Genomic DNA, 10,332 nt, shown 5'->3' on the forward strand with positions numbered 1-10,332 from the left:
GTTGCAGGACACCAACCCTCGAGGACCAAGATTGCTCATCCCTGGTTTAAAGTAACTAAGGTTATTACGCAAGGAGAAATGTGTTTTCACATTGAGAAAAAACAAAATCATTTGCAGAACATCTTAATGAAAGACAAAGCAGAACATTCACTTGTTGGCTGTCAACAGACATGCAGGTGTTTGAGTCAAAGTACTGAAGATGCCATAAGAAACAATCCACCTGTTTCCTGTTGCCTAACTGCTTTCTAACTTTGTATACACTCAGAAAATCACGTATTTTCTCATGTGAAGGCTGGTTTAACATTTTTATGACTATATTCTTTCACTGAGTCTTTGCTGATGTGAATTTTAAAGATGATGAGTGGAAAATTATATCAATGTCTTTATTTTATTATCAACAAAAATCATGAAAGATTTGGAGTAAGGATCTAAATAAAGTTGCATTTGACTTCAAATCTTGTAATAATGAAATTGTTGAAAATATTTTTTTGCAAATAAATTCTGAGTCATAAATTGTCTTTCCCTGTTTTTGAAAATGTCAACTATTTTGAAGCTTTTTCTTTAGGTAAAGCTTCTCTACTTTGGTTTTAACTTCATGTTAAGTGCCAAGAAAGAGTATTTGCCTCCTTGTAGATTTCTTTTAATTTGACTTTTTTTTCCCATTGAAAGATTTTACCATCATGAAGCAAAATTTAACAGCTGACAAACATTACAAGAGCAAATGTAACACAGTTTTGAAGTGCTGATCTTTATTTTTAAGCAGAAGAAAACATCCACAACAACAACCATTTAAAGAAAAGGTAAGTCCCCTCTTCTCTATGGAGGACCAAAACCGACATAAGAAATAAAAGCATAAATATATGTTTTAATAAGAAATAAAAGCTCAAATATATGTATAGTTTTTCCTTTTCCTTACACATGAGTTTCCATGAAGTAATGTGTATATTTTCTTTTTCATTTCCCCTTACACATGAGTTTCTGTCAAGTAATGTATATATTTTATTTTTAATTTCCCCTAAATATGCATTTTTGTCAAGAAAAATAGATATTTTGCTTAGTCTTTTTTTGCTTCTCCCTTTTCTGCTCGCTGTATATCTACTTGCTGTTTTTCCGTTTGCATGTTTAGAGGAAATTAAAAAGAAAATGTATACATTACTTGACGGAAACTCATATGTAGGGGGACATGAAAAAGAAAATGCATATATTACCTGAAGGAAATTCGTGTGTAAGGAAAAAGAAAAACTAAATATATATTTATGCTTTTATTTCTTATGTCTGTTTTGGTCCTCTATGCTCTAACCGGTTGACACGTCTTGGCATGAAAAGCCATTGCTGCCTCTAGTCAATCGCAGAGACGGTGTCTGTAAAATATCCAACTTAAAACTAAATTTACTGCAAGAGTACAACCACTATGAGAGTAAAACCGAACGTTTAGAGTGGAAGGGGAGGGATTTATCCAATCAAAACGGTTTAAGGGTAGCGTCGTAGAAATTACGGACCAATCACGCACTTCCTTCCTCTTGCAGTTCCAACCAATGGGATGGATTTGTGTATACATGACCGACAAATCCTATGTGAGCAAACAGACATTTTGAAAACGTTGGCGGCCTGAGTGGTTTTAAAGTCAAAGTTGGACTCTCAACGGTTTTAAAATTAAAACCTTTCTTTGTTTCTGAAATGCAGGTAATTATTACGTTTTTATATCAACAATTAGATACAAGTAGATATAGTTTCAAGTTTTTTGGACAGCTTTTCGGGATATGTTGTTGATGCAGTCTTTAGCTAATTTTAGCTTCGTGTCTTCAGACAAATAACGTTAACAGGAGGCCAAATTGTACACATAGAATTACCTATTTTCAGCTAAGCTTTATATAAATGACCAAACATGATGTAAAGTGGTGATTACAGTAAACTCTGGGATCTGAAATATTAACTTTAACGTCAGGGTTCTTCAAAGTTTTTAGAGTGAATGCCTAGCTTTGTTTAACTAGGCTAGATCGTACTAACACCATTTTGCCAGTAATTTTCAACGTAATACAATCCTGGCATTTACTTTACCTCCTATATTGGTGAAAAAAAACAAGAAGTAGAAAATTTTAGCTGTAGATGAATTTGACTCGGTACTCAAATATGTATTAAGGTACATTTCTTCAGAATCGGGGACCAGTAGAATCTGATCCTTTTTTTCCTTTGTTTACAGAATAAAGAAAATTATGAGCCGAAGGGTCTTCAAAGACAGGTTAGTGGTAATTCTCAATTTAAAAAAAAAAGTTAAGCTCAACCTTTATTGTGGTACGCCTATAAAAATACATTTACTTGGAACATGGGATTCAATATTGGTTGAAGTAACTTTTGTTATAAGGTATGATTGTACCCTTCTAACTTTCTACTCTGAATTTCAGTTTACACCCGTAAGTGTGACTGGACCACAACGTGTTCTTGTGAAGCCAAAAGCTGATGCAGAGAAAAGTTATGTTGCAGGTAAGTCTTTCCTTATATGTGCAAATCAGATTAGCATAAACTCACATCTGTAGTAGTCTTTCATGATTTATTGCTTTAAGGTCCTGGGAGAGAATGTGTTAGCTCATCTTCAAATTCACCACCAAAGTAAGTGCATTTAAAAAAGCATTTTATCTGTTTATTTTGCTATATGATGATAAACATTTTGCTATTTTATATCAGGAAATTTACAATTGACGACTTCGACATTGGTCGACCTCTTGGAAAGGGCAAGTTTGGCAATGTCTACCTCGCAAAGGAGAAGAAGCACCAATTTATTGTGGCGCTGAAGGTGTTGTTTAAGTCCCAGATGGAGAAGGAAGGTGTGGAGCATCAACTGAGGAGAGAAATTGAAATTCAATCACATCTGAAGTTAGTAATTCAGGTTTTGTCATATTTCTTTTCTGTTAGACTTGTTTTTTTTTGTGTAAATTTAACGTCGGCGTTTTTCTAGCATTTTTGGACAGCTAAAAAGTTGGCTTAAACTTATAAATGGTCACAACAAATATTCAAATATTATCTTTCAAGGTATTTGTGTAAATATTTATCACAATGCAAACCTATAAGGTATTGGTTGCACCACTTAAGATTAGTTATTGAGTTTAATTTTGTAGTAAAACACCATCTTTGTGATGGTTATTTGACTATTCTGGAAACATTTTAGGTAAAAATTATGATAACGATTAAATGTCTGTTTTCTTCAGAATAAAGCTTGCAAAGTCAGTCATGCTTTTGCCACATTTTATGTATTTTTGTTAGAATTTAGAGAGACCAATACAAAGTAGAGTATAAACTTCAAGTGGAGGGCAAATTATACATAATGGTTTTTTTTTGTTTGTTTGTTTGTTTTTGTTTTGTTCTTTTGAAATGATTGAGGTGTTCATTATTCGTCTTCCTCTACTCTGATTCGGTGCAAACTTCTCTTGAAGTTTTAAGATGGGCTAGCTAGCTTGTAAAGCAGTATCTTAAGCCATGGGCATTTTACAGAGTATTGTTTTATCTATTTTCCAAATATGAATATATTATAGTACAACTGCACATAAAATGTCATAGAAAACACTGAAGTGCGTGGTTGTAATTTGACAGGTTTTTGAGTTGGTCTGAGGGGATAACAGTGATAGATTCTTGTTTTATTCTTTTTTATTTTAAGGACATATCTTATTTGATCATTTCTACACATGCTAAGTCTGTTTATTCAGTTTTTTTTTTTTTTCCTCTTAGACATCCTAACATCCTGCGTTTCTACAATTATTTCCATGATCGCAAGAGGGTTTTCTTGATACTGGAGTACGCTCCACGTGGAGAAATGTACAAAGAGCTCCAGAAGTATGGACGGTTTGATGATCAGCGCACTGCAACGGTAAAAGCTGATTTTAAAAAAAGAAAAACGGAAGACGTCGTCTTCAATTCCTTGTATATTTGCTTCAGTGCATTAATCAAATGTTAATTTAAACTTCCAGTACATGGAGGAGATATCTGACGCGCTGATGTACTGCCACGAGAAAAAAGTGATCCACCGCGACATCAAGCCAGAGAATCTACTTCTTGGTTTTCGCGGAGAACTGAAAATAGCTGACTTTGGTTGGTCTGTCCATGCACCTTCTCTAAGGTAAGAACCTAACATTTCTGAGAACCACTGTTGGATTATGCTGCCCCTTAAAGTAACTTATTTCAGCTTTTTTATGCTCTTATTAATCCTCCTTACAGACGTCGCACCATGTGCGGGACATTGGATTATCTTCCTCCTGAGATGATTGAGGGACACACTCACAGCGAGAAAGTGGACTTATGGTGCATCGGAGTCCTATGCTACGAATGCTTAGTTGGCAACCCGCCCTTTGAAACAGCGAGTCATTCAGAAACATACAAGAGGATTACGAAGGTTTGTGTTTCTTTGCAGGTATAATAACTTTAAACTGCTGAATTCAGTAGTTGTGCACAGAAGAGTCTGGTTACTTTGAATAATGTGACATTTTGCTATATTTGGCTTCAAAGTAGGAATGATTCTGTATAAGGTTATTACAATATGACCTTGAGTAAACTAATTATGGTGATAAGGTACTTTCACATTTAAAACGTGTCTTTAATTTAAAAATGACTATTCTAGTTCCTGCTAAAACAATATATTGTATGTCAGTATTGGTTCTAAATACCTTGTGTTATGAAATAAATAAAAACCTAGGTATATTTCACCATGCTGATCAGTTTTTTTTTGTTTGTTTTTTTTTTTGTTTTGTTTTTTTAGGTGGATCTGAACTTCCCCAAAGTCATCTCTGATGGTGCACGGGACCTGATCTCAAAGCTGCTCCGCCACAACCCCATAGACCGTCTGCCTCTTCAGAATGTTATTGACCACCCATGGGTGAAGGCTAACTCACGCAGACTCCTTCCTCCCACCTGCCCTACCAAGAAGCCCTGAACCCACCAGCCTGCGGCCTGTTTTCTGAACGTTTTCAACTGTCATTCAAAAAAAAAGGACAGTTGAAAATTGCATTTTGTAACTCGGGATACATCATACCGATAAACGGCGGATATCTGCCTCATTTAGCTGAAACCTTTCAATAGGAGGTCTTTTTAATTAAGGTTCACTTCTTTTGCTTCCAAGTGAAAAAGCATTGTTATCAAAATAGATTGATTTTTGTTTGCAATTAACTTTTATAATACAGTGTTTCTTGTATTTCTATTAGTAGTTCAGTGTGTTGCTTTTAAGATGTTGTATACTGCCTTTAAATAAAAACTGCTGCTAATATTACTATTGGCTCATGCAAGTATTTTCTTCAGATCAAGATGGGCAAGCTTGTTGCTCAGATTGGAAAGTATGCATAATTTTATCTCTTTAAAATTCTTAAAATTATTTTTTTCTGCAAACAATTTTGTGCTATGTAAAGAGTTTTTCTTAAATAGCACAGACACCTTTACATGTGTCTTTGCAACACATATAAAGGTTAAATTTGTTTTTAAATATGCTGACCAACTTTGAGCTCTGTATTTAATATAGCAGTTCCAAATAAAGTTTAGTAGTGACAGTAATGACAGATTCCATTACTGTAGCTGCATAATTGCAGTTGTAGTTACAGCTGCAAAATTATATTTTGCCCTGCAGCTGTTGATGACAGCAATTTTTCGAGGGTGTAGGGCATCAGGTAGCGTGGCCGAGCGGTCTAAGGCGCTGGATTAAGGCTCCAGTCTCTTCGGGGGCGTGGGTTCGAATCCCACCGCTGCCAAAGTAGCTTTTGTCTCCTTCGATTAAAACTAAAAAGGTCGAGGATGTCATTTTGCTAGAATTTTCAGTTTTCTTCAAATAGTTTCACGCATGAGTATTTTGCTGTTTGACGCTCTGTTAAGTCAACTATAAAACACATTTGATGACCAAAAATTATGCACTTTTATCAAAACAGTATTTAACATACCGTTGTTGAAATGGGGCAAATGTACTTTTTAACTTGTTTGCTGGCTTCTCAGAATCGAATTAATTTGCTGAGACATACCTTCTTTTCTTTTGTAGACAGAATTTGACGCCACTTGGGGGCGCTCTCGTTTTAAAACGTACACATTGACAGCAGAAAAAAAATATTTCCAGTCATACACAACTGTAGAAAACGTTACATTAACAATCAGCAAAAATAAATAAATAAATAAATAAATAAAAAATTTAAGTGGATGAGTGGATCAGCTCCACAAAGGAGAGGTTAAAGAGGTTTTTGGATACTTCAATAGAATCGATTACAGCTCTGATCCGCACTGCTTTAATGAATGTTTGAAAAGACATACATCTAAAAACGATGGCTTTTAAACATTAGTGTTACATTCAACACAGTTTGTAATAGACAATACTACCACTGACAAAACGCACTAAATTAAAAAAAAAAAATAAAAAAAATCTTTAAAAGATCCTTCAAAAGTTTGGAATTTTGTTCTTTAGCTGAATGTTAGACTTTTATTTTGGTGGGGCAAACCATTGCCAAGTTCTTCCGGCTCATTCTCGAAGCGCTTTTCTACTAGTGGACGTCACATCCCCAAACAGATAGCTTGTGCTCTTATATGGGACATCCCCTGATGTTTATTCAATTTCTCTTCTATTTTAACAAATAAAATACAGCCAGGTTTCACTGAAACATGGCTGGTTTGCCTCCGGGGGACCCGCAGCTGGTCTCAATGATCGTCAGTCATTTAAAAACACAGGGACTCTTCGACCAGTTCAGGAGGGACTGTCTAGCAGACGTTGATACAAAGGTAACGGTCGAAATCATAACTTCTTCTTCTGTATCTGTGTTTATACTGCTCATGAAAAGATTATAGTTTAAGTAGATGTTCTGTTGTGTTTTATTAGTATTTTCAATCCGTATCATGTTTACTAAATATCTTTTGCTAGTTCCTCAATGTGAGCTCTTTTTCCCCTCATCGGATTTGTTTCAAAACGAGTCTACAATTTAATTTGAATCACAATTAGTTGTAAATGAAAAATAAAAGATTATTAAATCTTTACAGAACCCACCGCATTGTCACACTGTAGTTGACAATGAGTTTCTTGGGGTCCTCAAGCAACCATTGTCAACATGCCCACTTTGTAGATCACTTTGTAGCTTTTTGTTTGTCTGTGAGTGGATATTTGCGAAATACTTGTGATTAATGTTTTTCAGCCAGCTTACCTGAACCTGAAGCAAAGAGTGGACAACTTTGTCTCCAATCACCTCTCTAATCACACATGGAGTCCTCATCTGAACAAAAACCAGTTGAGAAACAACATTCGGCAGCTCGTCCTGCAGTAAGGGGGAAAAACTGTATATTTTTCTTATATCTTTTAACAAAAACACAGTTTTTTTTAATAATCAGTACTTTTGAAGCCAGATATTTATCATAAACACATGGTATTTTATTCCATCAGCCAGAACGTTTTAGTCACTTTTATTACTTCTTCAAAATCAGAAACATACACACACTAAGATTACTCTTGACACAGTTTTCCTCAAAGTGCCACGTTTATCTGTAAGTATTAATCACATGAGAATGGACACATTGCTGTTTAGGCAGGAGGCGGTGGCTACTATGTCCAAAAAATACACTTGTTTTTTCCAGAACAAAAGGAAAAGACCTCTTGAAAATCCTGGCTGAAGCTGCTAAGAGTGTCATTATACACAGCAAAGAAAGTTAAAATAGACAGCATCATGAGAAAAGAATATTATGTAAAAGTATTGAAGCAACATCTCAAGAGCCATTGGGTCTTCCTCAGCATAACACTAAATTAGTCACAAAGTGGAGTAATGAAAAGAAAATTAGTTCTAGCATTTAGGAAATCAAAATAATTTAGCTGATCTAAAACAGGAACATTTTTGTCTGGTTTAATCTCAGACAGTGAAAAAAAGTAGTGGTGTGTAGTTTTTTATTATTATTATTATTTTTAAAAGCAATCTTTGTTAGTATCTGGTTTCAGTTACATGTATATGTGATTTTCTGACACTTCTTGTATTTGTTTCCCTCACAGATCTGGAATGCTGGAGCAGGGGGTGGACAGGATTGTGGCCCAGGTGGTTGATCCCAAAGTCAATCACATCTTCAGGCCGCAGGTGGAGAGGGTGGTCCGTGAATTTCTGTCTCCAGGCAGCTGCTCCGAGGAGCCGCCACTTCCTCTGACACCAGCAGAGATCAAGACGGACAGCAGCGTTCCTGAACAACGTATGTAACTTTTCGTAAATTCCCTTGATGCTTTCCATGACTGCAGAATAATCTCTTTCTGTTTACTCTGCTACAAAATTCACAAATGGTCTTAAACACATATTGATTTGTCCACAGCTTCATCATCAGCTTCAACTCCCGGCAGCAACGCCATGTCCATCCTGGATACCATAACTTCTCTGAATCAGGAGGCAAACGTCAGGACCAGCTCAGCAGCCGAAAGAGGCGGTAAAACCCAAGTTCTGGATGAACCAATGGAGCTGGTGGAGGAAAACGAGCAAGACATGGAGGTTGTTGAAGAAAGTGACGATAACCAGGAAGGAAGGTCGCTGGAGGAGGCAGTGGAAGGAGAAATCCAAACAGCGGAAGTGAAGACAGAAAGCTTAGAAGAGCAGATGGAAGAGGAAAAAGAACAACTAAAAGAGGAGGTTAAAACTGAGGAGGAGGAAGCAGGAGCTCCGGCGCAAGCAGAGGAAAAGAAAGAAAAACCTACAAGCAAAGTGAGTGGGAAGATCTCCGATGAGAAGTCTGATGATGAGGGAGTGAAATCTACGAGTCAAGCCAAGCAGAAAGCCAGAGAGCGGATAAAAGAGGGTGAGCTCTTTTTTATTTTTATGTTTTATGGACAAACAGCTGCATAATTCACTGAGTACAGTATATTTGTGTTAATAGAGATATTTATTTTCTTGTTTTCAATCAAAGTTCTTAATAAAGCATTGCATTATGCTTGTTTTTTTTTTTAAAGAAGGGTGTTTCCACTATAAACATAACATTTTGTGACATAATTTTTAAGTCTCATTTTTTAAATGTGTTCATTCATTGATTAGTTTTGGAAAGTTAAAGAAAAGAAAATAATAATTTATCAAATCTAGCTATTTTTCTATTTTATTTCTAAGATATTATTTATATTCTTGTTGTAGAAATGATAGAAATATTACAGTCTCTTTCTGGAGGGGTTTACAAACCTTAGTGCTTTATTACAAGGTGACTATTCTTATGAAGCAAGTAGGTAGATAGATGTATTTGTGGCTGATCAAATCGGCCCGGGTTCAGTTATTGAAAGGTGGGTCAAAAATCTTTGCTGCCACTTCTACCTCTGGTCATGAGGTATGGATGAGGGCCAAAAGAACGAGATCAGTAGAGATCTGGTCCATAAACCAATATGTTTTTTGTTTTTTTTTCAGGCTAAACAAAGATTTGAAATGATTGTGTTTATTTGCTTTGCAGAATACTCTTTGGAGGACTCAGACCTCGAAGGCCTGAGTGACATCACGGTGAGCTCCGTCCACACCAGCGACCTTTCCTCTTTCGAGGAGGAAAGTGATGTGGAGGAGCAGCTCTCCGATTCTTCCGAAGAGGGCCAGCTTCCGCCAGATGGTCTCTGCCTCCAGTTTTTCATTGTTGCTAAAATTATTTGAAACTTTTTATAAAGAATCAAAGTCAGAGTCAGAGCTTTTTTTTGTTCTAGTGTCCATGTTGATTTGTCTGCAGATGAAGGTGAGAAAGCGGAAAGGAAACACACCAGTGAGGAAGCGGAAGGCGAAGACAGGGAGCGTAAACCCCGCCGTAAAGCATATGTCCACAAACCCTTCCTCTACTCTCGTTACTATAGCGACTCGGATGATGAGGTCACTGTGGAGGAGCGTCGCAGATCTGCTGTGAGTTCACAAAAAATGTGGTTTAAATGACCTGAACTTTTGTTTATGATGTTGATGGTAAATTTTCAAGCTGCGCGGTCGCACAAAGAAAATGTAAATTTTGGATTTGTTGTTGACTTATCAGGCAAAAGACAAAGAAGAAAGGCTGCTGAAGAGGCAACAGAACAGAGAGCGAATGGAGGAGAAGCGCAAACAGAAAGCTGTGCAGGCTGAAGAGCAAGGTGTGTTTATTTTGATCTTTGTCTTGGAATGGTCCATAAAAGGAACATTCTTCGTACAATTTCAACCAAAACACACAAATTGATTTTTTTTTTTTTTTTTTTTTTTTTTTTTTTTTTTTAGAACGTCTGTTATTTCTAACTAATTCACCCTCAACCCAGGCTTTAATTAGGTCAACGTTACCCCAACAATTACTTTTCTACACTCTTTATTTCATTCCACATTTTCTAGTTAAATAGTTGGACATGCTTTGTCATATTCCAGTTACAAACTTCAATGTATT

General features: G+C 36.2%; 2 protein-coding genes and 1 non-coding gene across 3 annotated transcripts in view; all 3 read left to right on the forward strand.

Annotated features, from left to right (window-relative positions):
* Positions 1–1,555: 1,555 nt before the first annotated feature.
* Positions 1,556–5,251, forward strand: LOC103149571 (aurora kinase B-like). The gene is made up of 9 exons (XM_007568793.2): positions 1,556–1,683; positions 2,201–2,239; positions 2,403–2,481; positions 2,562–2,607; positions 2,683–2,871; positions 3,721–3,859; positions 3,960–4,108; positions 4,207–4,381; positions 4,745–5,251. The coding sequence occupies exons 1-9, from the start codon at positions 1,678–1,680 to the stop codon at positions 4,916–4,918; spliced, it is 996 nt and encodes a 331-aa protein (XP_007568855.1). The 5' UTR covers positions 1,556–1,677; the 3' UTR covers positions 4,919–5,251.
* Positions 5,252–5,641: 390 nt separating this feature from the next.
* trnal-aag (transfer RNA leucine (anticodon AAG)) lies at positions 5,642–5,723 on the forward strand. The gene has a single exon. It is a non-coding gene; the product is annotated as a tRNA-Leu (tRNA).
* A 762-nt stretch (positions 5,724–6,485) lies between these two features.
* LOC103149603 (biorientation of chromosomes in cell division protein 1-like 1) overlaps positions 6,486–10,332 on the forward strand; it is a 4,858-nt gene continuing 1,011 nt past the window's right edge. The window contains exons 1-7 of the mRNA XM_007568839.2: positions 6,486–6,732; positions 7,140–7,264; positions 7,982–8,172; positions 8,290–8,766; positions 9,400–9,549; positions 9,664–9,830; positions 9,955–10,051. Coding sequence (XP_007568901.1) covers positions 6,616–6,732; positions 7,140–7,264; positions 7,982–8,172; positions 8,290–8,766; positions 9,400–9,549; positions 9,664–9,830; positions 9,955–10,051 — 1,324 coding nt within the window. The 5' untranslated portion in view covers positions 6,486–6,615. The remainder of the gene's footprint in view (positions 6,733–7,139; positions 7,265–7,981; positions 8,173–8,289; positions 8,767–9,399; positions 9,550–9,663; positions 9,831–9,954; positions 10,052–10,332) is intronic.

This window comes from Poecilia formosa, unplaced genomic scaffold, assembly GCF_000485575.1.
Source record: "Poecilia formosa unplaced genomic scaffold, Poecilia_formosa-5.1.2 Scaffold231, whole genome shotgun sequence".
In the NCBI taxonomy this organism is placed as follows: Eukaryota; Metazoa; Chordata; class Actinopteri; order Cyprinodontiformes; family Poeciliidae; genus Poecilia; species Poecilia formosa.